Consider the following 27996-nt stretch of genomic DNA (forward strand, 5'->3'; position numbering starts at 1 on the left):
TTGAGGGCCTGATGCATGTTTTCAGCTGATGCACGCTTTTGAGCTGAAGCTTTCAATCGCCGCTGATCTTTTTCAGCCATGCGATCACTGCAAAATGAGCTGGGGTTGAGGCTTAGCTCTTGCATTATAGATGCAGACGCTTTGACGTTCCCTGCATTAAACTTCAGCACTGCTTCTGCCACAGCTGCCTGTACGGTGAACAGGGAGGCATGGCGATCCTTTGGTGCAAGAGACCAGATAACAGAGTGGAGGCTCTCGTTGCTGTTTTGGGTCTTTCCCCTTTGGCACCTCTCAAGCAACTTCTTTTCACTCAAACGCTCGTAAATAGGCAGCAAGGCCTGGCAAACATGAGGAGGCAGGTTTCGGGGATGTTTTGGGGCCGGCTCGCCCCTAGCCTCTGCGGCATTTTGACGGCACCACGAATTGGGGCCTGTTGGGCAAAATGTGTGGTTTGAGTCAAAGTCATTGGAGGTGATGTGATAGTAAGTTGCCATCACTGCCTTGTGCATGGCATCTACGTCTCCTTTATGCGTTTTTAGCGCCCATCCGTAATACGAGCTTAGTCTAGTAATTAGGTCTGCTGTGAGCCGACCCTTTCCACCGAGGCTCTGAAGGCCAGAAGCTTTGCTTTTAGAAACAAGATTGCGCAACGCTGTACCCATCCGTTTCTGGACGTGGTTTACGCAATCTTCCTTGTCTATTTGCAAATAACCGTAAACTTTTTCCTCTTGCAGTGCAAGATAGGTACGGCTATCCCCATCACTCAATATAGTGGTGTAACGGAGGTTGTGCCGTTCGAGGGACCTTTTGAACAAAATGAGGGTGGCCTCCACTTCCATTTCTCCCGATTTTTTCTCGGTGTTCTTCGGGCACTGGTGATTCTTCTTCCAGTTTCCGAAAGAAGGATCATTTTCATTTGGGCCCGTCTCGCATCCCGCGCAAAAATTACTCAAGACAACGTAATCTAAACAAAGACCCGTAAACAGTTCGATCACGGCGCCGACGCCGATGTGAGAGGTGTGTCCGCGGGTCATCCACGACCCATCGTACGACACCGTGATGTTCCCGGGGTTGTTGAGGCACAATTCGCTGTAAAGTTTGCGAACCGAGCGCGCGCACTCGCTTGTCACTTTTCGGGCAGCACGATCGGCGGCGGGAGTCAGCTTTTCCTTGACGTAGCGTTGCCACGTCTTCGTGTGAAGTCCACGACGGCTAATGTTCATCGTGGAAAACACATCATTGAGGGCTGTTTGCCGGTTTCCCGTTGCTTGCATTGCTCGAGCGGCGAGAACGTTCACAACGAACGGGTTCGATTTCTGTTCACCGCGGATGCGCGGCGAGCTCCACGTCGACGTAACATCATCACAGTTCCCGCACATAAGAATTAACTTGACAGAGAGTCCGTATTCGTGCTCACCTCTGATGATTTTCATATCCCCGCCACTGCATTCGTTGCAATTCATTCGCGCAAGCAGAATGTTCACCGCATCTAAACTTACTATAGTAAACACGGTCCCATCAAGCGGCTCAACGGGTTCAGCTGCGGCATCGGTGTTATCAGTCAGGAGATAACGCTTCCTTTCCGTCGCGGGAGTGGACGACAGCTGCTGAAGCTTTTCTTTGGTTCTTTTTTTGCTTTCTTCCACTTCTGCGGGCTTCAGAAACTTCGTATCGTGACGAACGTGACCTTCGACACCTTCGCACGGCGACGGGCTTGTTAGGCCTAGGCCTACATCGGCGGTGTCAGCAGAGGCGGGTTCAGAGGGGGACGCGACGACTTCGACGTCCGGATGTGTCGCGCTACGCTTCTTGAAGTTGTTGATAAGCGCACGTCGCACCTTCTTTGCACCGAAAGTATTCTTCGTATGGAATTTCTTACGGGCCATCGCGTAGCACGGTGTCAATTCACTTCTCAATGACTCGACGCTCGGACAAGATGGCGCACAACCGACCGCGCGGATGAGCGCATGCAGACGACGAGAAAGGAATCCCGCCAATCGTATGCCGAGCACAGGTCACGTGCGCTAAACAGCCAATAAGGGGCCGCGCTGGGACTTTTTTTTGGCGCAGTACTTTGAGAAAGCCAATGGCAGCATGGTGCCGGAGTTGGCGCGAATTTCAAGACGAAAGATCACCCTTTCAAATGACACCAAGATGTCCGCGCTACGATGCGGGAAACGGCAACTGCGCTTCGCGAAAAAAGTACCGTTTTTGAGATAACTTCGGTTGTAATTCTGCAGGTATCGACAAAATAAAGTGATGTTGTGGCTAAGATATTGATTCAAGGGTGAAGAAACTTAGTGTAGTTAAGGGAAAATACCTGCAGATTTCAAAAATTTCATTTTCCAAAAGTCGATTTTTTTGCGATTTTTTCGTCCCAAAGAGCCGTGTCCCCCCTTAATGGCAATCAAACATAATGTTCGCGGTGCTTCTTCCGCTCCTTCTTCACTGAATGATTTGTACTGTGAAAGCTACGGCAGTGCAGGGTGTGCCCACAACACTCCACCTACTGAACGTCACCGTGGTGAGCAGTTCAAATTTGATTGTGGAGGTTCACGTAAATGCCACTATTTCTGATTTTGGCGCTTTCAGATGTGCCAAAAACCAAACGCGGTTGCCCTCAGCAAGCCGCAGTGCGCTCAGCCAGCGGACTCATATGGCAACCTGCGGTGACCGCGGTATCTACGCTATGTAGCAGGCCGCAGCTACATGCAACTGTAGTGCGTCCACACACTGTTTGCTTTGTGCATGACGGGGTTTGAGTGCACGCTCGTGCTCGGTCTGGCCGTGCCACGTGGTACAGACCTGCTTTGTCCTGCATCAGCTTGACCTACTTATAGTTGCCACATCCAACTTGCGTATTTTGAAGCACTATCAAGAGCTCAATACGAAGCGAAGTCCGTCAAGGTGTCTAATCAGGCATGAGTAGATGATAATCGGCTTCTTCCGGAATTGCGTAATTTTTATCGAAATTCGAAAGCAGTTTTTTGCTTATTTTAGCGTTTATTAAACTGGCAATACATGTGAAATCTCGATGATACGAATCTCATGGGGTCACGAAAGATATTCGTATTAGCCGAAATTCGTATCATCGAAACACAATTAAATCTAGCTAAATTAAATAGTCGGAGGTGAACTCACTCAGGCACGTGCACGTAAAAAGCATTTACAGTATAGATCACTTATAACGTAACTGTTTATAGCGCAGAACTGGCTACAACGTGGCCTTTTCCGACTCCTGTTTACCCTCCCATAGAACTCCATGTATACGCATACCGCTTACAGTGCAGCCGCGTGAGACGAAATACCGGTTATAATGCGGCTTCCGCTGGAAAATCTCGCCAACAAGGGCGGCAGCGAGCACGCTTCTCAACGAGGTGCGCCCACTGACGGGAGAGGAGATCAACGAAGGCGATGCGGAGGAGCATGAGTCCAAGGGCAATAAAATCGTCACCGCACGCCGTATGTGCGAGTGAAAGTGCACCTCTAACGCGGGGGACGCGCGCCTTCACGCACGGAGAGCGAACGCACAGCGGAGAGCAAACGCGACTTCCGTCACGGCCGGGCGCGCCATGGAGTCGAGCCCGGCCCTGCTTTTGTCGCGCGAAAGGCCGGGGCGGGCCGGGGCGGGGCGGGCCGGGGCGGGGGGCCGGGGCGGGGGGCCGGGGCGGGGGGCCGGGGCGGGGGGCCGGGGCGGCGGGCCGGGGCGGCGGGCCGGGGCGGAGGGCCGGGGCGGGCCGGGCCGGGGCGGGCCGGGGCGGGCCGGGGCGGGCCGGGGCGGGCCGGGGCGGGCCGGGGCGGGCCGGGGCGGGCCGGGGCGGGCCGGGGCGGGCCGGGGCGGGCCGGGGCGGGCCGGGGCGGGCCGGGGCGGGCCGGGCCGGGGCGGGCCGGGGCGGGCCGGGCCGGGGCGGGCCGGGCCGGGCCGGGCCGGGGCGGGCGGGCCGGGCCGGGCCGGGCCGGGGCGGGGCGGCCGGGGCGGGCCGGGGCGGGCCGGGGCGGCCGGGCCGGGCCGGGCGGGGCGGGGCCGGGCGGGCCGGGGCGGGCGGGGCGGGCGGGGCGGGCAGGGAGGGAGGGAGGGGCATGAGAAGGAGGGGGGGGCGACGCTGTGCTGGGCACCAAATGCGTATCTTGCACCCGGGCGCAAGGGTAACTGGCAACGCAATCTCCCACCGAAAGGAGCAAAGGGAGGGAGGGGAGGGGGGCGGCTTCTACTCTGCCAACAAATGCATTCTTGTACTTTGCGCCTGTGCCGGCTGTCGGGGTTGTCGCGTGCACCGTATCTTGAAAGCGATCTCCACACGGCTCTGACCTTTGTATGCGCTGTGCTTACGCCGCTCAGTTTCCGTTGAAGCGATAGACCGCACTGAACCTTCGCTCGCTGCGGCGGCCGCGCGCAAAAGCAAGAAAAGCGCCACCGCATCAAACTCTTCACGCCCAGTCGCGGCCTCCGCACCAAAAGAGAAAGGGAGAAAGCGTGCGACTGCGCGCTGTTCTTTTTCGCGGCCGTCGGTGGGGCGGCGTTTATTCGTATCAACCGGCGCGGGTCGAAAATCGATTCGTAACGACCGTTCTCTACCACGATGCAAAGTAATGGGGCTCAGCCGGGACCACAGAACAATTCGTATCATCCGGACATTCGTATTAGCCGTGATCGTATCATCAAGATTCCACTGTACACACTAACAGTAGGAAGAAGCACACTGATCCAAACATCCTCCTCGATTGATGTCAGCTATTGGCCAGTAGCAGCCTCGTATCTGCTATATTACGAAACAAGGCGCCCAGAAAAGAGTGAGGAGCAGGCTTCTGTTGAAAAGAGAGCGTTTGAGAGAAAGGTGTCTTCGCGCACCGCTTGCAAGATCCATGTGCCACGCACGACTGCAAAATGTGGCTGCGATGTTCACAGCAGCATAGGCTATCCGCGGACTGTTTTTTTTACCAAGCCCAAGTGGTTCAGGGCCCCTTTAAAGTTAATGAATTTAGAAATGCAACATGAAGTTTAGTGAAAAGTAAGGGTATTAAATAGATGAAGCTGCACAGTATTGAAAAAAAAATGCACACAAAAAGGAATTGTGATGCCCGTGCTGCCTGGGCCAGTATTTGTAGCGATGCCTGATGCTTTATTCTATATTACTCTTATCATCCACCGCTCATGGCCGGCTGATACCGTTGATGACGTGAGCGGACCGTCGTTCTGACCACTGACCAAGCGCGAAATGCGCAAAAATGCATGAGCATCAGAAAGGCATCGCTACAAAATAGCGGCCCTGCCCTCTTTCTTTCAGCGCAGCGTGCTATATGCCAGAGGGGTACTTGCTGTGAATCAGTTTAATCAGCCAAGTTCCTAAAGCAGATAAGATTGGCAGCAGCGAAGTCACTAAAAATGTAATTGATCTAAGCGTCCAAACGAAATGTGTTGCATCTCAGCCTGTACTGTTCCAAGTTTGCTGCTGCTTTGTGCTGCCTCTAAAGGAACGTAATCACCAATAAAGTGCAAAGGCATCCCACAAACAGGATAAGCTCTGGGCAAACTTTAAAAAATTGCATGGTATCCTCTTGTGTTGGGAAAAATGTTTGGGAATAATTTCAACGTCCGAAAAATCGGGCAGTCTGAAAAAATGAATGCATGCCTTTTACTGCCTCGAAGGCCTCAAATAGCCACACGCACGTCCGAAATAGCTCTAAAGGCCTGCCAGTACATTTATTAGGCATATAGGTGCTCATTCTATGACAGGAGACTGTGATTGCATACGTGTATAATTAAGAAATACATACCGTGTCCCGTGACAATTGCCCCTTCCGACTTATACACTTCATCGCGTAACACTGCTGTAGTAAGGTGCAGCTGACTTTTGGGAACCGGCATTTTGCAACGCGTCGTGCTTTCCTAGCTTTGAAGCCAATGGCGAGGATTACAAAGACGGAGTCGGCAGCATTGCCAACAGCAGCGAATATTTCAATGAAAAACTCGGCACTGAACAGCAAGAAGCTTGTAGCAAATGTCGAAGTAGTTAGGCCTAGCGTTCCTGCGGTGGTGGCTACGCCTGCCAGCGGATGTGCGTGAGAGAGTGCCGATTCGAGGTGGCGAGGCAATCGAGATAATGACAGTGGTGGCTTCGATTAATGCCGTTTCGGACCTGCGGTCAATGCAAAAAGTCCGGAAAATCGAACGGTGAAGGTTTTTTGCATCTGAAATTTTAGACATTCCTATATAATACATTGACTCTATGGGTATGGGGTACGTGGCGGTGCCGTGAAGGCATCCGAATATCAGTCATGCCTGAAAAATTGGGCGTTCGGGAAATCAGTCGTTGACTGTAATGTGCTGCCTGCTCATCATTAATATAAAACAATTTTCGCAACCTAGTATTCATAACATCAGAAAGTTTCTGTCATTACACTGCACATTATAAAGTGTGCTTTATTAAAGGCACAAAGGGAGCATTAGAAACAATTAAGTAGTTCTCCAACTTGGGGCTGTTCGGAGCGTACACACTCATGCATGATCATATAAAGTTTAAAAAAGCTACTTGGTTGGCCAATTAATATCTGTGTATACCTTCGTGACCAAATCAGTAATTTGTGCATCTGCTGCGATGGGAGAGGGAAAAAAATTAGTTCGATCTATTGCAGCAGATGGTGCCGTAATTGTAATTGTAAGGAGGCTGCCGGGGCCAATGTATTGGGGAAGGGAGTCTGAGAGGGGCCTTAGGGGGTGGTTTCTTCCGGCATCGCTGGCACTGGAGGCAGGGTACGGCTTCGTAGTTCCAGGTTGGGAGACTACCCAGCACCTTTCCACCAAACTCTAAGAGGGTTTATTTACAAGCAGGGCTACGTAACAACAGCCTTGGCCCAAGAGCGTCGGTCGCTGTCTCGCGCTCTCCGGGCTGGCGGTTGTCGTTATCCTCTCTCAATATTTCGTGACTCTCTTCGCCACTACATAAGTATGTTGCTATGAAACATATTCATATACTGTAGAACCTCGCTGATACGTTCCCGCTTAATACGATTTCCCGGCTCCTACGTTCGCAATCGCGAAAAATAAACATAACACTATAGAGGAATGTGTTAATACATTCCGGTTAATACGTTCCCGGAAAATACGATTATTCGACTGCAATGTTCAGCATTGTGGCAAACTGCGGTCCTATGATATGTGCTGCAGCGAAAAATTATCATTCAGATTTGCAAAAAGGCCGCTCTCATGTGCTTGTGAAGTGCTAAGTGGCAGACAGCCGCCGCGCGACTTCTCTGCAGTGCTCACCCCCCCCCCCACCCCCCTTCCGCGACTTCTCTGCATTGCTCGTTCGCAGCGAATTGACCTTTGCGCTACCTCGCCCCTCGCTTCAACGCGAACTACTAAGCGGCGAAAACAGGCAGACGCGGCGCTCACGGCGCGGGGCGCTACGACTCGCCGAGATCGTAGCGGAGGTGGTGGCGTACGAGGCGCCTGAAGACGGCGGCGAGAACGAAGGCTTGCGCCCACTGGCTACCTTCGCCGAAGCCCTTGCTGGCCTGAAAGCCTTGGAAAGCTTCTTTCGCACGAAAGACAACGAAAATGCGGACAAGGGTCTGCAATGTGCGCAAAAGGAGTTGTTCCCGTCCAAGGGTGTGACGCACCAGCAGAATATACAGTGGAATCTTGATAATTCAAACTCGATGGGGCCTGAAAATATGTTCGAATTAAAAGGACCTATTTTTGAGGTATTTGTGCACCATAGTGCTACGTACGAACGGTGCGAGTCGGGAAATATTGCGGCGCTCAAGCACTTAGCGAGCGAGGGCCACGGAACTGCCCACGCCGGCCAACGCTCGCATCCCGATAGCGCCTCTTCCTCTTCACAACCACAATCTCTCTCTCTCTCTCCCGCATCCCGATAACGGCAGTGAACGAAAGTTCAGGTAGCGAGCCGTGCCGGCATGGCGACGCGTGCACGGTGACCGCGTCGAAGGTGAGGGAGGAGGACGGCAGGGAAGCGCATTTGGCCTCGGCAACCCGGTCACTTCGGTGGCTCCCCTCGCCCTCCCTCTCAACGCCCTCGTAGCTCCCTCATTTTCGACTGTCCGTGTGCGCCCGCTGGCCCGGCGCCAGCTTAACCCGCTCCCCTATGTTTTGTTTTCTGCCGTTGAAGCGAACGTTGGCCGGGGTGGGCAGTTTCGTTGGCCGGACTGGGCCTCCGCATTGCTTCCCTCTGCGCCGCAGCTGCTGCGTTGGCTGAGACGTCGGCGTGTACACGCGTGTTCCCCCGCGACGCTGCCACAGCAACCTTACAATTTAGAGAGGAAATTTTCGCCGTGGTATTTTTTTCTTTCTTTTTTATTTCTCCGCGCGGCGTTGAGGGGTCTCTCCTAAGCTTTTGCTTTATGGCGGTGTCGGAGGCGCCTCCAGGTGATTTGGCGTGCTGCTGAGAGCATTGTGGGTGCGCAGTTATGTTCGAATTAACCGTCGCAAATGCTTTCACGCTCGAATTACCAAGCGTTCTCGCCCATTGGAATACATATAACTTTGACGGGACCACAGCGTCAGTTCAAATTAACGATATTCGACTGTAACTATGTTTTGCAAGAAATGTTTTCTGCCTTTGCACCTCAATATGGGCTTGTCAGCTTCAATTTTTACTGTATTCGGATCGAACGTTTTCCCGGATCGTACGTTTATTTTTCACGTATTTTTTGAAAACGTATGAATGAGGTTCTACTGTATAATTCAATAAAAGGACACAGGTACTGCATCTATAGATAGTGCCAAAGAATACCCATTGCAGACTGCTGGCTAAACATTTTATTGAGAGTGATCATGTTTAGCCGGAAAAATCTGGCTGTTTGAGCGATGCAACATGCTGTTCACTGCCATGTCCGTTGGGTATGGGATGAAAGTTAATGCATTTTTGCTTCAATTTCATGTTTTATTGTGTACGGTCAGCTACGTAAATATCCGAAACCTGTTAGAAAATATGCGGATTTTTTCATAGTAAGTATGCGATTAAAATACCTAGTCAAAATGATACAGTCACCGACCCACTTTCCAGACCTCGCGAGGACTGAAAGATAGTCCAAAAAATCAGTCTGAAAAACTTGTTCTCCCCCAAAAGTAAAATTTATTAGGCTTGGAGTGGCATAAAAAAATCTCTCATAATGCCCTGTCTCATACTACACTTAGACGCAGTCAGATTTGCTTGGATTTGCGCAAGACTGATGTCGTACTTTATTATACTGTCCACAAGAGCATCACCGCGTTGGCGATCTTCGTTGGCGGAGATCGCCATGGAGATCGAAGAAACGAACTCCATTGCTTCTCACCACTAGACTCTTGCAGATGCACAGGAATTGGCGCCGATCACACAAATGTGAAGCCACGCAAACACACATAAAGATGCGACGTCTCCGAGACACACCTGCACTGTGGACACACCATGTGCAAAATAGCAACCAAAACTTAAACTGATCCCGAATTAAGTGATTATGACGATAGTGGTGACTGAAAGAAAAAAGAAAAAGTGCTGTCCCCTGGTGTGTGTTGTCAGCTAAGGAAGAGTTTACATGGCCTCCGAGACTGGAGGATAGTGCACATATAGCGTGCGTCTCCCAATCTTGGAGGCTAGAGAGCGGGCTACTGGAAGCCAAGCCAGCGGAAAATCCAACATGGCGGCCTCCCAGACTGGGTAGCGTGGCTTGAAACGACCGATAGTCCGAAAAATTGGTTGCGAAAATGCATGAGCTCTATGGGAACCCTGACAGTGCATTGCTGAAGTGCATAATATGCAACAAGTTCGAATTTTCAGAATTCGAAAAGTTCGTCGGCGACTGTACTGGTTTTAACAATGTATCCGACATAACAATGAGCAGCCAGTGCACTGTCAACGTTTGTATGTGTTCTATGGTAAAATAAACTGCTTACAATACTCTAGTGCGGCATTGTCGGTTATAACAATTAAAAGTGGCTACTGGGTGTGTTCGCCGAAAGGAAAAAGAATGCAAAATGCTCGGGGGAAAAAAACAAGTCCTTTGTCACACTTGTCCTTGTGCAGTGGGCGAGTACACTTTGTGCCGTAGGCGAATACGCTTTGATCTGGCACGAGATCATGCGTACAGGTTGCTGCCTGCCTGTGACGGCAGTGCACGTATAGCAGGGCTTGCAGGTATAAGCCAGCAACTACAGTCGAATCTTGTTAATTCGAACACGCCCAATTAGAACTTCCGGTTTATTCGAACTGACGTTGTGGCGCCGTCAAAGTTATGTGTATTCCTATGGGCGAAAACGCCCGATAATTCGAACGCGACAGCATTTGTGATGGTTAATTCGAACATACGGCACACCAACAATGCCCTCAGCAGCACGCCAAATCACATGGCGGCGCCACCGACCGGCATTGCTCCGACACCGCCATGGAGAAAAGGAAAACAAAAAGGAAAAAACGCGGCAGAAATTTCGCTCTCAAATGGCAAGGTCGCCGTTTCACCGTCGCGCCGGAACACGCGTGTAAGTGCCGACGTCTGAGCAAGCAGAGGGAAGCAGCGATGGCCAACTTCCCGATAACGACAGAAAACAAAACTTCAGGAAGCGCGGGCTAAGCCGGCGCTAGGCCGGCGGAAGCGGCGGCGGGTGCGCACGGAGACAGTTGAAGGTGGGGGAGCTACGAGGGAGTTCAGAGGGAGGGTGAGGGGAGCCACCGAAGCCACTGCCTTCGAAGCGACGGCGTTGCCAAGGCCAAATCCGCTTCTCTCTCGCCCTCCTCCCTCACCTTCGACGGTCTCCACGCGTCGCCGTGCCGGCGTCGCCCGCTCCCTGAAGTTTCATTTTCTGCCGTTGATGGGAAGCGAAAGTTGACCTGCGTGGGCAGTTTCGTGGCCCTCGCTCGCTATGTGCTTGCGCGCCGCATTTCACGACTCGCACCATTCGTACATCATGCTATGGTGCATGAATACTACAAAAATAAGTTCTTTTAATTCGAACAAATTTTCGAGCCCCTTGGAGTTCGAATTATCGAGATTCGACTGTACTATGAACACGTATAGCAAACGTCTGTGAGTGTGCGCGTACTGCTAGGAACGGCGAAAGCTTGCATGTGGGCAACACTCCGACCTGATGAACTTGCAGAAGACAGTGTGTAAACTTGCAGTGTCATGAAGGTTGCTCGCATGGTGCTGGGAAGTGTGCACCATGCACACTTCCCAGCAGTGTGCATGGTGACGGACGAACAGTGCACTCGCAGCCTCGACTGATTTTTCCGCCCTCCACTACGGCATGCCTCATAATCGGAACTGGTTTTGTCATGTAAAACCCCTGAAAGATGAACAGGGGGGTTTGCACTTCAGTAGATGCACGTCACTCCAGGCCAAGTCTGGATACATGCTGCACGTTCAGACAGTCGCATTAGCTGCTGTGTTTGTGTTCTGTGTGCTGTATAGGTAAAGGTAACTATAATGCAAGGGAACCTGTACAAGAACCTAGACGGAACAGTGCCAAGGCTATGCGATGAAAATTCTAGTAGGTCTCATTATGTGCACAAAATTGGATTGCGCAACAGGGGCAAAACAGGGGAAAACTAATGCTAATGCATTACTGTCGCATGAATCCCATTGATTGCCCTCAATTTCTGTTGTTGGATTTAGCTGTGCTGCTGCTGTTCGCGTGTTTTTTCTAGCTACACCTGTAAAATTTCAATGCTGTTCATATTTTTTTCCTTCAGCTCGTTTAAGAAAACCACAAGATGGGCTTTTTGAAGGGTCGATCGATGCTGTCGACACACAGACAGCAACGTACCGCACCAAGTTCGACCGGTCAGGCCTTGGCACACATTCAGTTCCTGACTATGAAGTCCTGGTGAGTGAATGCTTTTAATTTAAAGCAACTACACTGGAGTCCTGGTTATACGACCCACGATTTCGCAACATCCCGGGATTTATGCGCTGGTGCAGTCACGGCGAATTTCCCATACAGATAGTGCATTAAAAACCTCGATTATACGACACAAGATTACGCATGTCCCTTTTATACGACGACCGGCACGAAACTGTGAATGCTAACACCGTAGGTGACCTTGCAGGCATTGCTGCACTTCAGAGAGATCTCTTGCTGCGTGGCTCAAATAAAATCAATGAAATTGAGCAATTTTTTTATAAAGTCTGAAAACGATAAAAAGAATGTTTTAGCATGCTGCAACAAAGCGTGATTGGCACCTGCTAGTACGCAGTACTCTTTGCGTGTTTACTTATTTTAGCTGTCTTGGTTTCAGAGTCCTGCAGAGTATTCTTAAATTGAAGCTCCTTGCAACTCTTTCACACAAAACCATGTGCAGTAAAACCTCATTTATATCTATTAGAAAAAAAGTGTCAAGAAATATACAATCTGATAAAAGGTACGATCCGAAGTCACAAAAAAGTTTGGCAGATTCAACTGTAGTTAAAATCAATGGACAGTAGAATCTCATTACAACGAACTTCACGGGAACGCCAAATTGAATTATTTTGAAGTATCATAGTACTCAAAAACCACTATTTTCATGTCAGTAATGCAACACAGCAACGAAAATAAGTACCTTTGCAGCAGATGCTTGTGTTGGTACGTCAAGAATAAACGAAAACGCTGGGCACAGTTTGACTACAATTTATTGCTTGAAGAAGTCTGTAACCTTCTTCTGACGAGTAGACAACAAGCGCTGCAGGACTAACGCCTCCACATCCTCGACCTTCCTGTGAACGTCATCGGGGACATCTTTGCAGCGCCCGAGAAATGATCGGGTCTTTTCTAGAAAAACTAGAACATTCGAGCTGGAAATAGTCTCTTCCTCATCATGCGTTGATCCAGGGTCGGCATCGTCTTCATCACTACTTGCTTCTTACTCACGCGCGTTATTCACGATGTCTTTGCTGGTGAGCTCTGCGGATATAGCTGCTGCGCTGTCGCTGTCTCAATGTAATCATCGAAGGTCACTACGGTGTCTATGGGGAGCTCATTCCACAGTTCTGAGTTGAGCTTCTCTGTGGCCTGGCAGTCTTGTGGCGTAGGTGAAGCCTTCAAAAGGCCTGCCTTTCGCCAGCAGTTGCCGATTGTGTTTACCTTGATGTTCCACCACGACCCTGTAAGCATTTCTGTAAGAAGAAGCACCGCGAAGGCCGTCTTTAATTGCCAATAACTCCGCTTCTGCTGAACGCATTGAAGTACTTTTTGCGGCAAATTATTTCTGAAATAGCCTATTTTAACTTAAATGCGTTTCTTCACTTCGATAAGTGGTTCAGGGCCCCTTTAATAGGGGATAGCCCAAACATGCAGCCGTTCCTTGCTCCAGGCGACGCAAAGTGAACATCATGTTTTGCTCTGGTGGCACCTTAGTCATCATATCCTGGTGTCACCTACCAGCTAGATTTCGTTTGTTTCCTATCGCCATCTCAAAACACTACGCAATAGGAAAACGACACCGTGCATCTCGGGTCGCTCGAGCCTTACCAGTTTGACTCGTGTCGGCTTCTTGTGCTACGATTCATACCTAGTGAGTACTTCATAACTTTCTAACAAGGTGTCCCACTCGAAGCTGACTGAGTCCAAATTCAAGGAGCGCAGATGTAAGCTTGCCGAAGCCGCAGAAACTACAATCTGCGTCGCAGGCCGCTTGGGCCTCATCAGCACGGCACACGTTGGCATCTCATGCTGCAACAATTCGCGCAATGATTCGCATTAAATAATAGATATCAACCACGGGCGTATTATCTAGGGGGGGGGGGGGGGGGGGCTGGCTTATGGGGCTTGAGTGTTCTCCCTGTTGGTTTTTCTCTTGTTTTTGCCAAAACATATGAGCTTGGTTCTACTATGCGTCGACGCATCCAATACCGAGTCTCGCGATATCTAGTTAAAGTGATAGTATTTCCGAAAGTGGGTTGACCGAGAATACCGCTCCAGGTCATATTCAAGCAGAAAATGAACCCACAGCAGCGTTTACAAAAATGTCCTCTGTCACCGCCTTGTGATAGGAATGATGCTGCGCCTGACAGTAGGCTATTGCTAACGCTGTGAACGAGGTTTTGGTTTCGTATCCGATTGCAATGCGCAGGCAACTTTCAGACCCATTTTCTCTGAAACAGAAGTGTGCATTATATGTGCGAAAATACGCTAAATTGGTTCAAGTGCTGGCTTGCACACGATTATTCCGCCTTTTTAGGCATGTGTCCGTGGTCTTCTCTGAGGGACCAGTGTTTGAAAGCAAACGTTGGATGCACATTTTTATTTATTTAATTTATTTCTGGTGGCAACGAGTGACATCTAGGTCCCAAGTTGTCCAGAAACGGTCGGAAACATACAAACCACAAAGTGGGTAGAAGACTCAAAGAAAGCTATTGATTTTAAATTGCATTTTAATGTTTGGCGTTTGCGAATTTTGGATCAATTTGGCTCGTGCAAATTTCATGACATGGTGGGAATTCATTGTTGTGAAGTCTCCTAGCGAACAAATAGCACTAGTGAGGGCAGGGATGACTGAATATACAAAAAGCAAAGTTGTTTCTTGAGCTTTGCCGTGTTTCATCAAAAGTTGTGCCAAATTGCTCTTGCGAAGATGTGTATGCTGTTATTTACGCACATAATTGTACATGCAGATTTTTTTCCTCGAAGATTGTGTGGGGGGTACAGGGTTAATTGCAGGGACCTGTTATGCATGTAAATAATAAGAGGTACCGTATTTTCCTGTGTATAAGTCGCGGATTTTTTCAGAATATTTCGTCGGTGCGTGTTATAGCACACTTATATAAATAATTTTTCTTTTTTAAAAAACTGCCATCAAAACTGGATACTAAGGCCACACGAAGTGCGCTGTGTTGACCTCCTCTGGCAGTTGCTACGGGGTGTGTGCGCGCTATGGAGGTACCGGGTTCGTCTCGTGATCAAGTTGCCGATCGCCATACGAGGACAAAGCAGCAACACAAGTGGTGGCAGGCCAACCGCAAGTTGACCGACCCCGAAGTCGTCCCATCTGCAGATTGCTTTCAAGAGACAGCACGCGCCAATGCGCAAACTACGCAGTTGCTACCAGAGTACAAGCCACACTCCCTCCCTCCCGCACTGCTTCCCGCTTTCCTTCCTTGTGCGCGATTCGGCTCACCGTCGCACGCTTGCACTCGCACATATAGCATACGGCGCGCGGGGACGATGTTATTGCCCTTGAACTTTATACAGGACGTCGCAGTGACCACGACGGCAGAAATGCGCCTGGAGTGTCAATATCTTTGCTATTGCAATTTATTAATTTATTTATTTAAATACTCTCAGTGTCATTGCGGCATTAGAGAAGAGTGGGGTTACAGGTTCAAAATAACAGTCTTGAATGATGCATGCTCAGGGTTGCTGGCGATGGAGGCGGGGAGGCAATTTCATTCGGATGTCTTCAGCACGTAGGAGTGGAAATACATGTTGGTCTGGCAGAGCGGCACTTGAACTTTGAAGTTATGGTTGATGCGGGATGAAAGGTAACAAGGTGGCAAGAACAGTGTGCGTGTCAGTTCCGGATTCGTAAAGAAGCTTTTATGAAGGATACATAAGCGGGCCTGCTTCCTTCCGATTGAAAGGTTAGGGAGGCCTAGGTAATTTTTTACGGAAGTGATACTGGCGGTGCGAGAATAATTAGAAACAATGAACCGAGCTGAACGATTTTGGATGACTTCTAGTGCGTTAACAAGTGTAGAAAAGTGAGGATCCCAGATTGAAGAAGCGTACTCGAGTTCAGACCCGACTAAAGTTTTGTATATTTATATGTATATTGTATTTTTTTTTTTTTGCAATTATATAGAAATGGCACCCATATGCTTGCGTGTGACCCGCACTCACGAAGTGAGATGTCACTGTAATTTTTTATTGCAATAGCAATTATATGGACGCTCCAAGCAGATTTCTGCCGTCGCCGTGAAGTTCTGTATAACGTCGAAGGGCGATAAAATCATCACCACATGCCGTATGCTGTAGTGAAAGCACGCAAAGGACACACACTTTCATGGAGAGCGAACGCATGGCGAAGGGCAAACGTGATGTCTGCCGTTGTACGAAAGGCCGTGGGGGATGGGAGGGAGGGAGAGGAGGCAACGTTTAGCTGCGGCACCAAATGCGTATCTTGCAACCAGGCACAAGGGGAACTGGAATCTCACAGGCAAAAGGAGGAAAGCGGGAAGGCAGCGCGGGAGGAGGGGGTGCGGCTTCTGCTCTGCGAGCAACTGCGTACTTGTACATTGCGCGGCGGCGGGCGGTCTGAAAGCGATCTGCAACACGGCTGCTACCTTTGTATGCGCTGTGCTTTCGCCACTCAGTTTCCCTTGAAGCGATAGACCGCACGAACCTTCGCTTGCTCACGCCAGCGTTTTGATAGCAGTTATCTGTGGTCATCGGAGTGGGATCTATTTATGTTTGCTTGTGCTCGCTGACACCATGCTTGTTAATTCAGTTAGTAAGCGAATGTGTCCAAGTTTATACAGCTGATAAAGCTATCCTTACTTAGGATAGCTCTCTACTAATTTGCTATCGCAATTGATGCTTCGCCTTTCTGCCAAAACTGCGACTTTTTTAAATTGCTTACTGAATGAGCAGGTGGGTCTTGTACATTGGTGCAACTTATACACCGGTGCAAATTTTTTGTGTACTTTTTTTTTCGGGAGAACTGTCAATTCGAGGCGATACGACTTATTCAAAGGTGCGACTTATAGACCGGGAAAATACGGTATCATGATTTTGTGTTGTGTGCTGTAACCTTTTGCTATTCCAATAGCAAATATGCATTGCTCTGACTGACTAGTGGCTATTTTATCTGTAGCAAAACAAGATGTACAGCAGGCTTTCGCATCAACTTGAAACCCTTAAAGTTGGACAAGAAAGAAAGAAAGAAAAATGTCTGTATGGGGTGTGCGTGCACACGTGCATTCTGTGTTTGGAATTGGGAGACACAAGGGGACAATAGAACTTGTCAACACCATGTATGCAATGTGCCACTCATTCAATAAGTGCATTTCTTTCCCTCCCTAGAGCCTAGACCCTCCTGAAACAATGCCCAAGTCATCCTTTCTACAAAGGCAACGGCCTAGGCAAGTGTTCTACCTGAGCCCTCCAAGGACGGTGTATGGCCATGGACCACAGCTCGTGAGTGCAGCAGTCTCAATAAGTGTTGAAACTTTATTGAATGTTTATTGAAAATATTCAAAGGCAGCGGACATTATGAAAGGGGAGAGGGATCATACAGCATGAATTGAATAAACAAGTGTAGCGACAGAAGTCCGAAAAATAAACAAATGCAATTAAGGTGTTGCATTGGAAAGCTGTTGAAAACATAACAGATGCAGGGGTACAACAGCTGTACCAATCACACTATTTTGATACAATAGCGCATTTCTGCACCAAGCAGTGCCAAAATGCCCCGACTAGCCGCAAAAGCTCTGTCACGCTAGTTTTAGCTGAAAATAGAAACCGTATTGGCAACCTGCAGTTTTTCCATCATCATCACTCGTGTGTCAGATGTTGCCAACCAAAGACTCAATGAAGAGGCCCAGGCTGCCTCAGAGCAGCCCACTCTTAAAGCAGAATATAGATCTTTACAGGACCAAGTGGCAGCCAGCAAGGCAATATTTATTAGGGCTGAGGAAATTATCAACTCGGGCGTGAAGCAAAAAGACAAGGTATAAAACAGTCATGTTCTCTTAACGAAAATAAAGCAAACCTCGAGCTCACTCTTATAAAACTTGGGGAACTTGAAAAAGAAAAATGTTGAAAAAGGCAAAACATTGATGTCATGTTAGTTTATAGTCATATGCAAGAGCAGTTTGGTCTTGTCTTTTAGTAAAACCTCGTTAATTGGGGCTTTGTGGGATTGGAGAAAATGGCTGAAATAACTAAATTTCAAATAATAAGGTACTAAGAGAACAATAAAGAAATGCTTGCGACATGAACACGCTTTTATTTACTGAATCCTGTTTCTATTTTGCACTATATCAGTGTGGTAAGCTGCAGTTCTCGTCAGCTTATGACTGATTAGTGCTGAAAGCGGCCAAGGCATCACGACTTCCTTCACAATGCAGCTGCGGCACAAGACCCGATTCTTTATCCGAGACATGCACACACGCAAATCCCCGATTACTTTTTTGCCAATGAGCTGGTCAGCAACAGATGTCTGTCCATCGCTATGTAGCCGGCGAGTTGGATCATACATCATCCTCGACAGCATCCACCGTATTTGTGACATCCTGCGCACATTTCAGTGGTTCAAATTTAAAATACTGCTCGGCGCAACCGTGGTTGCTATTGACGTGATCATGGATGGTGGCTGTGCAGTTCTGAAGGCACGCGGCCAACATGCACAGATTCAAAATGAAACACCTGTTCGCTGCAGCTGCTGCGTACGAAACCATGGTCGCTATCTACATGATCAGGGATGGTGATTACACAGTTCTGAACGCACGCAGCTGACGCATTGTCATGCATGGCGGTAAATGCAAGACAAAAGGTGCAAATTGTTTTGGCATGCCCGTACACATACATGCCCGTATCGTTCCCGCTGATCACTGTGGCGATGTGGAATCTGCCACTTGGTTTCAGTTACACTCTAGAGCCACTTTTGCTCCATTGCGTTGCACGTTTGCGGCACTCAGTGCTCAGCCCACTCCGATGATCATCAGAATTAACAAGTGTGCGGCGAAATACGTCTGGCATTAACAGGAGTTTGATACCATTCACTAATGCAGACACTTGCCGAGTCTGAATCATGCAATTTTCCAAATTAATGAGGGACGAATTAACAAGGTCTTACAATGTATCTAGTGTAATCAGATGCTGCTCATGTGGAAGACCTGTTTGGTATACAGCCAAACCCACTTATAACGATACCAGTTTTAACAATATATCGGCCATAACCATGAGGTGCTGCACCATCAACATTTGTATGCTTTCTATAGTGAAATAACCTACTTACTACAGTGCAGTTCACTTATAACAATCTCACATATAACGAACGATATATGTATCTGTTATAACGATGAGTCGAATCTTATGCATTGAGAAAATGCATAATCTTATGCATGAGAAAAGAACCCATGTGTAACGATATGTTATTCACCACAATCGCAGCACGTCCCACCCCGCAAAAGCCACGGATAGCATCGCAAGTTGGCGTAGCGTGCCACAAGATGGCGCCAGCTGCTTCGCGTCTGCCGATCGTGCGTGTCCAGAGGAGACAGAGAGAGAGAGGAAAAAGCGATAAGCGAACGGCGCTTGCACTCCCTTTGTAGAACCTCCCTCCCTCTCTCAGCGACCAAGGAAATGCGTCGCGAAAGCAGCGGTAGGTGCGTTGACAAAGCGCAAAGCTGTGTCACTTGAGATGAAGCTGCAAGTTTTGCCCGACTCAAAGAAATACGAGCTCGCGCAGTCAATGATATTGACGATTCTGAAAACTGGGAGCGCCACGATCATCAAGGCTAGAACCAGTGGCCATGCCGATTAACGGAAAAGGCTGGCTTTGTACGGCAGGGCGAAACCCCCTATGGGTGAAACCAACACGGTGGAAGCTGCTGACATTACCGAACTCTGGGAGCACGTAACTACTGACAATGAAATAGGTGGTGCTTCGATGGAGGAGTTTCTGCGTGCAGATAGTGCTGCCTCGTTCTACGAAGAGATATCCTACGGGGCGATCGTTGTGGCGACAGACGGCAGCGTTGTGCGACGGAGGCGACGACAGCAGCAGCAGTGATGACAAGATTGACAATGGTCCATCTTTGACACCAACCCCAATGTTCACTTAAAGTGCAGTGTCGTCGATCGAGTCTGGCAGCAGACGAACTCGATGTACACGGCGGTTGTGAAACTGAAAATTCCGCAAGAACAAGTGTAGATTGCTGACTATTTCAGTGCACCTAACGTTTGACACACTGTTTAGAGGTATAAATAAATATTTTATTTTCCACAGCCTACTTTCTACAATGTAGATTTTTTGTCGTGAGTGGCAAAATTGCTTTAGGAGCTACAAAGGTATGTTCGGTAGCTTTTTTTTTTACGGCAGTCCACATATAGCAATAATCGATTATAACGATCGGATTTTTCGTTCTTCTTGGTACAGTCGAATCGCCCTACAACGACTGCCACTACAACGAAACTTTTGCCACAACGAAGATTTTCCGATTCCCTGTCAGCTGCCCATAGAAAGTAATACAAACAAGTCCCTTCATAACGAAGGTGTCTTATTCGGTATTTCCGCTTCAACGAACTTTTCGAGAACGAAATTGGGACTGAATTGAAATTGGAACTGCAGAATAGTCAAATTAAAAGGCCCTTCCAAAGCTGTGACGATCGTATGTCCGCTTGAACGAGGTTTTCAGGAACGAAATCAAATTCGAAGTACCAATTTAAGCCATTGCGATCCATAGCCACGCGTGGTCATCACGCGTCTGCATGAGACTACAGGGGATCACCGCAATGGCAGCCGTTTTCTATGGTCTGTGTCCGCTCGAAATGGCTACGCCGACGAAGAAGCGTAAATTTCTCTCTCGAGGAGAAGGCACATATGATCGCCGTGGCATAAAGCGGAAGGAAAAAATCTCGCAGTCTCGCCCGAAAGGCGAAGCATCGATTGCGATAGCAGATTAGTAGACAGCTATACGAACTAAAGATAGTAGTTTTACTAGCCTTATAAACTTGTAAACATTCGCTAACTAAATTACCGAGCGCGGTGTCACGCGCACACAGGTAAACATGAAGAAATGTCACTCGATGACCGCGGAAACTCGGTGTCAACACGCTGGAGTGAGAAGGGGCAGCAATAGAAGCAGGCATGTCAAACGCTGGCGTGAGGAATTTAAACGCCGCTGCAGAAGCGAGCGAATTGACCTTTGTGCTGGTTTCTATCGCTTCAACGCAAACTGAGCGCCGAGAACACACAGCACACACAAAGCTACAAGCCGCCGACGCACCTACACTGCGTAGACTCTGCCCCCACGCAGATCGCTTTCAAGATACGGCCCGCGCGACCGTTCAGTATGATGCCAGAGCCCAACGCTGCCCGCTATCCCTCCCCCCTCGCTCCCTCACCGGTGCCTTGAGCTCAATGGAAGAAGGCGCGCTTCCTCCTTGGTTTTCTTTCTTTCGCGCTTGAGACGCAGTCGTCGGCTCCCCTCGCACACTTTCACTCGCACATACAGCATGCGGCGACGGCGTTATCGCCCTTGGACTTTATACGGAACATCTATGAGCCAAAACCAATTTTAGGGCCGCAACGCTTCATAGACACCATCTTTAGATAGCAAATGCGGACCTCAAGGGCCATACTTTTGCTGGCGGAAACCGAAAATACGTAATAAATGTCCAATGCCATCGTCGAGCAACCAAACCAAGCGACATGAAGAGTCAAAATGGCCGCTCGGGCCGGCGCGGTGTGGCAGTTCACAATGTATGATGCGGGAACGAACTTTAATCGAACTTCAACGAACTTGTAATCTTCGCACAGTTGCGACGTAAGAGCAGGGTTACCAATGCATTGGGTTCTGTGGGAGCTGTGCCGGGACCGTCCAAAAACGACATAACAGCCAGGAAAACGCAGCACCCGGGAACGTAACAGCGGGGTTTTACTGTACATACAAATTTCGCGTCAACGAAGTTCCACCACAACGAAATTTTTCGCATGTCCCGTGAATTTCGTTGTAGCGGAACTTGAGTGTATTGTTAAAAGTGGACTGCATTGTACAATGCTTCCATGCCACATTATCAGTTGTAACGATGAAGTCTGGCTACTGGGTGTCCATGCCGAAAGGGACTGGAATGCGACATTCCTGAAAAGAAAAAAAGAACAAAAAATTGAGCCACTGCATGCCACCATGCGCTGTTTTCCAGCCTTCTCCGCATCGCCAACCTCACGCGCCTCTCTCCCGTCACCCTTCCACCCCTCCAAACATGAATGGGCTGTGCCCATAGCTCTACACCACGCCACCCTCCAAAACACGAATGAACTGCACAAACTGCTGCTGATGGCAGCTGATAGCACTAGGCGCTGCTCCCAGATTGCTCACTGGCCCCTCATTCTGCGCAGTTCTGCTGACTGATTAAGTCGCTCAAGCTCGTCTTTGTTGGTTGAGTTGAAGTTGTTCCGGGCCACGTGGTTTCTCAGGCTCATTTGACTCACAGACTGAAAGATGGCTGATCCACCCGCTGATCATCGGCAGTGCACAACGTTGCCAGTGAAAAGAAAGCGCACTGCTACAGATTTGAAAACAGACTACTTCTAACCATCGAGGTGACCATTGCAAGCATGCTTGTATCAGATAGCGACGGCCACAGTGACGGCGACAGCGTTGACGCAGTAGGGCAGGCTGGCTCAACGTTGTCTTCGCATAAGGCCCTGCTGATGATTCAGTCCTTCCGTGGCTTCGTTTTCATGAGAGAGGAATGTTGGCAAGCTTCGCGTAAAGCAAGCAAAGATGACAGGCATGGGGTTTTCTCGTGCAAGCCAGTGAGAAGTACGTGGCGAGATCCTTGTGGCAATCTCGTCCCGGTGTTTCTTCTGGACTTCTCAAGCTGAGAGGATGCTGCGGCAACCTTCTCGCATTTTTTAAAAGACCCTTTTAAGGCCACCAAAGCAATGTCTTGGCAAAGCTCGCATGTCACTTGCTGCCCGTGACCCTGCTTTGCTGATGTTATAGCAGTGCTATTCTTGAATGCTGACAGCCGTGTCTTGTTACATGCAATCAGAGCACACAGTAAGTTAACTAGTTAAATGAGTCGGCACAATCAGCAGCCAGGTGGAGGAAGGTGGTGGGAGGGGCACTGGCCTTCTTGCCATTATAGTTTCCTCACAACAGTTCTGCCGTTCCCCTATTATGACTTTTTTTCATGCAGCCCGGTTGTAACAATTATCTATTATAACAATGGAAATTTCGTGGCACTTGATTATACTAGTTATAAGTGGGTTCGACTGTACAAATATATTTGGGCTAGTCAGAGGCTACTCATCTATAACAGCACTTTGGAGTATAAATTAAAAAATGGCTTACAGTTCTTATACCAACTTTTTTCTTCAATGTTTTATGTTTCTTTGCTTGGTCCTAGAAATATTCTAAGCCTTTGGATCGATCTGCTTTACAGGTTGGTGGTACAAATTCACACCTTGCGGGTATTTGCAGAATTCATTGGACACTTTTGCAGGACCTTGTCCAGTAAAGCTAAATAAAACATGATTGCGCTGAAGTTTAGTAGTTTTTAGCTCCGATACCTTGTTAGGTTAATTCTAAATACAGTCCACGACCTATTTTCCGGATATGGTCGATAATGCGGACACCTTTGCGGCACCGCCACTACCCCATAGAGTCAATGTATAAGAACGTCTGAAATTTCGGACGCAAAAAACTTTCGCCATCCCATTTTGCTGACTTTTTGCCATGACCACAGGTCCGAAACGGCATTAATCAAAGCCACCAGCACCGCCATTTTGGTTATCTCGCCACCTCAAAACCCGCGCTTTCACACGCAGATCCGCTGGCAGTCGTAGCCACCACTGCGGCAATGCTAGGCCTAGCTATTGCGATGTTCACTACCACGCTTTTTGCAGTTTGGTGCTGTGTTCTTCATTGAAACAATTCGCCACTGTTAGCAACGGCGCCGACTCCGCCTTTGTAATCTTCGCCAATGGCTTCGAAGCTCAGAAAGCACGGCGCGTTGCATAATGCCAGTTCCCAAAACTCAGCTTCGTCTCAATACAGCACTGTTACGCGGTGAAGCATACGCGAAGTATTGCGGTGACGCATACTATGAGTTGGAAGGGGCAATTGTCATGCGACAAGGTGTGTATTCCTTAATTATACACGCGTGCACCTGCTGTCTCCTATCGCAGTACGAGTACCGATACGCCTAATAAGTGCACTGGCAGGCCTTCAGAACTATTTCGGACGTGTCTATGGTGATTTGTGCCCTTGGGAGCAGTAAAAGGCATGCATTCATTTTTTCGGGCGTTCTTGTGGTGCCTTGGGAGTCCAAAAAATTTAACGTTAACTGTTGTTAAAAGTTCACATCTTTTTGTTTTCTGTTCCAGAATTAAGCTTTCTTCTTGGCCAAACTGTTCCAAATTTCTAATTTGGTGCTCCAAAACTAAGATTTGCCTGCTACAAAAATTGCTGCAAATCCTATTTCAGCTGTGGCACCCCTGCAAATGGCAAAAATTGAATTTATAATATTCACCTCCACAAAAGTATAGAGCACTGAACAGTATGCTGCTGTTCATAGCATCACAATCAAGATCCGTGCTGTGAAAATTACATGAGAGCATCTTGTTAACATTCACCATAATTACAACAGAGCATATGTTTTCTAGCATCCATCCTTTTTATGGATTTTTAAGCATGAAATGTATGCTAGCACTATTGGGTAGAGTGTCCCCAGCTACAAATCTTGCTTGGCCCGTTGCAGGTAATTCGGCCCTGGCTGTACCGTCAAAATTGATCAAATTATCTCGTGGGTCAAATTAAACGAGACTGCAGAAAAAACACACTGCTGATTCATTTGGCAGTATTTGCCCGATTCTATCATGCCCCTGAATCAAATGCACACCGTCTTTCTATGTGTTCAATGTAGAAAGCTAATGTTTGGAATAACATTAAATTGGTCAATCAGTCAATCAATTAATTTTTATTATTTCAGGAAATATTTTACAGGTCAAAATATACAGAAAGAGGTCCCACAGTCAGTCTGAATTGGGACCTCCTGTACCTAGTAAACGTACAAAAACATCAAAGTTCCTAAACAAAGGAGAAACCTAACGCACACCTGATTTTTTTAGCAAGGAAAATAGGCAAGGCCCTAATAGTATGTGTTGCACAGTGGCGGCTGCTTTCTTATGTCAGCTTCACCGCAAAACAGCCATGTTATGCGGTAAAACATGCAAACGTGGTTTTGGTTTTACATTCAATGGCACTGCGCATGCAATTTTTCAGCCCAATTTTTTGGGGATGGAAAGGCATTCATTAGAATCGAGTAAATATCGTAATCGGACTTTGTGAGCTGCCGTTATTGCTTGAAAGTCTGCCTAGGGCAGGCCGAAAATAGGCATTCTCGATGTGAAATTTTGATGCGTGTTCACTGTCCCCTAAGCTCTGCTGAGACATGCTGCCACTATATAAGGGTAGCTATTGGGGTCTCCATAGGGGTCATGCGTGTACTTGCTAACACTGGTGAAGTTCAAATTACCCACGGAGCACCAATTTAGACTATGTGGTGTAAGGCGAAGCAGGACGAGGGACACAGAGAAAAGAGGACAAGCGCTGTCCCTCAAGGTCCCTCGTCCTGCTTCGCGCTACACCACATAGCCTCATAAAAAACCAACTAGCCCAAATCCTTACCAATTTAGAACGAAAAAAAAAAAAGCTTGGGCCTATAGAAATACATAGGCGCCAGCCAGCCGGCACCTTTGGCCGGGAATCGAATTAGCCAAAAAATAGAGTTAACGGAAGTTAAAAGGCTAATTGACAGTGCATTACAAACAAGCATGAAAATGGGGCATGACTAGACAGAGAAAACTCTTTATTTAAATGCACGCAGATTTTCTGTCGTGTAGATATTTGCCTACAGGCTACTCTTCGAGACGTGAGAAGTGTGAGAAAAACAAAAAGGCGGGCAGGAGAAATTAAAGGATATAAATAACATGGCTGGTCACCTTAATTTCATTGTTGACATTTTAAAGAGTGTACATTTTGAATCTAAACATCAAATTTAAAATGTGGCCAATTGAGTCAAGGCAACTCAGTGGCATAATGCTGCTGTGAGAGGTAGTGCGAGGGATCTCATGTGCACTTTAGATTTAAAGGGACCTTTAGTATGGGGTGTTTCCAGAATTATGCTGCATGAGCTACTTTTTCCACTGCATGCTCTGCAACACTGCAGTTCAGTGTTGTGAACGAGTTTCACGGAGCCACGTTTGCACAGCGGGAAATTGTGAGTTTGGGCAAGGTTGTAGAGTTTTGTGCATGCAGTGTTATGTAATAGTTGACAGTGTACAGTAAAACCCTGAGATAACGAAATTCTCACCGCAGTGAAGTATTTTCTTATCCCAGGTGAAAGCCCATAGGATTCAATGCATTTCATATCTCTCGACAACGAAACATCACTAAACTGCAATCCCGCATCAACTGAATCTGCTAGAACATTAAACCCCGTATTATCTACATGCACGCGTAACACTAAGAGACCACAAAATGGGCTCAAATGCATTTTCTCCGCACTTACATTGTGTAAAATGATGCCACAGCCTACTTGCGAAGCTGCCGCCATGTGCTGCCTCCACAAAATCAGCAAAGCACCGGAAGCAATCGCATGCACCGGAAGCACATCATGGCTGCCGTCTTGTTTGTTGACCGCCCGTTTCAAATGGCATGGTCACATGTCCTTACCTACATGCGACGACAGTATTGTGCACCTAGTGCAGTGCATAATCTGCGGCTCGGTGAAAAAAGTGCAGCAAAAACAAAGAAATTCACATCCGATTGACGTGGACTTGTTTATGGCACTGGAGATAGCGGCTGCAGCGTGGACTGCCATGCCTCCAGCCTTGATTGTCTACAGGCGGCCGCTGTATCTTGAAAGCCATCTGTGACGGGGGCACACTCCGCCGTGCGCTTTGTTTTCGCGGCTCAGTTCGCGTTGATGCATGACACAGCATGAAAGTCAGTTCGCTCGCTGCTGCTGCTGCTGCCGCTGCCGCAGTTCCTCACTCCAGCGTTTTGACAGCAAGTTTCCGTGGTCTTCGAGCGTGTGCGCACCTGGCACCATGCATGTTAATGCGCAGAGAGCCACGGCGACGGACGCACTTTTGTCATTCTATTGCGCCTGCCGCCGTGGCTCTCTGCGCATTAAGGAGCGTGGTGCCATGCGCGCACACGTAAACATGAACCACTATTGGGCCATTCTGCCCGCTCTGCGCAAGAAATGCTGGGATGCGTGACTGGCATGGCGGGGGAAAAATAGCAACGGAGATATTTACGGACCTGACAGTGCCAGATACGCGGTTGCGTCGTGTTGTTGGAGTATTGATGCGAATTGTTCACCACCGTGATGTCACGGAGCTCGAAGCGTGCGTTACTTCGGAGTATATCTGCGGCTTGAGGGGTGTGTTCACCGTCTCGGTTGACTGCCAAACTTCAAGGCAGCCGCACTGTAACTGGTATTTCGTCTCCCGCAACTGCACTATATGCGATATGTGTATAGATAGAGTGCTATGGGAAAATTAACGGGAGTCTGGAAAACCGTATTATATCCGGTCCAGCACTATAAGCGGTTACGTTACAAGTGGTCTATCATCATCATCAGCCTATATTTTATGTCCACTGCTGGACGAAGGCCTCTCTCTGCGATCTCCAATTACCCCTGTCTTGCGCTAGCGTATTCCAACTTGCGCCTGCAAATTTCCTAACTTCATCATCTCATCTGGTTTTCTGCCGACCTCGACTGCGCTTCTCTTCTCTTGGTATCCATTCTGTAACCCTAATAAGTGGTGGCGTGGAGCAGAGGTAGAATACCCAGCCTCAAATCTGAAGGTCGTAAGTTCGACTCCTACTCGCGTCCACTACATTTTCAGGCATGGAGTGGTGCCTGACACCGGCAAGAAAAAAATATATATTGCCGAGAGCTAGTGGGGCTATACTAGTTCAGGTGCAACCAAACTAGGAAGACCCACTAAGCTTCATCAAAGTCACTCCCTCACCAGAACAGGAATTGGCCTCCCTGGTGCAGTATTCGGCCACTACCTCCATCATGACTCCGACAATTAAGTGGTCTATACTGTACTGCAAAATTGATCCCATCTGCGGAAGCGATCGACTAGGTAAACCACTCCATGGCAGTCCCGCCATCGCTGGTCGACGCACAGGGCGCACTTTGTGCTGTCACCAATGCAGTTCTATAGCCTCAAAGGTGACAGTAAAGTTTCATTTTGTGACATATTTCCTGTTTGCACTGTCTCATTTTGCAACAACGAAATTCTCACAAAAGCTCATTTTTTCGCTTTC

The 27996-nt window shown here is 48.4% G+C and overlaps 1 protein-coding gene across 3 annotated transcripts in view; it reads left to right on the forward strand.

Annotated features, from left to right (window-relative positions):
* Positions 1 to 27996, forward strand: part of LOC119450388 (protein lin-9 homolog) — an 81159-nt gene that overhangs the window by 15828 nt on the left and 37335 nt on the right. For all 3 annotated transcript variants that reach the window (XR_007466427.1, XM_037713824.2, XM_037713825.2), the window contains exons 9-10: positions 11691 to 11824; positions 16997 to 17110. Coding sequence is in view for 2 of the 3 variants with exons in the window: in XM_037713824.2 (XP_037569752.1) it covers positions 11691 to 11824; positions 16997 to 17110 (248 nt within the window). In the remaining variant the exon portion in view is untranslated. The remainder of the gene's footprint in view (positions 1 to 11690; positions 11825 to 16996; positions 17111 to 27996) is intronic.

This window comes from Dermacentor silvarum, chromosome 4 (genome assembly GCF_013339745.2).
Source record: "Dermacentor silvarum isolate Dsil-2018 chromosome 4, BIME_Dsil_1.4, whole genome shotgun sequence".
Taxonomy (NCBI): domain Eukaryota; kingdom Metazoa; phylum Arthropoda; class Arachnida; order Ixodida; family Ixodidae; genus Dermacentor; species Dermacentor silvarum.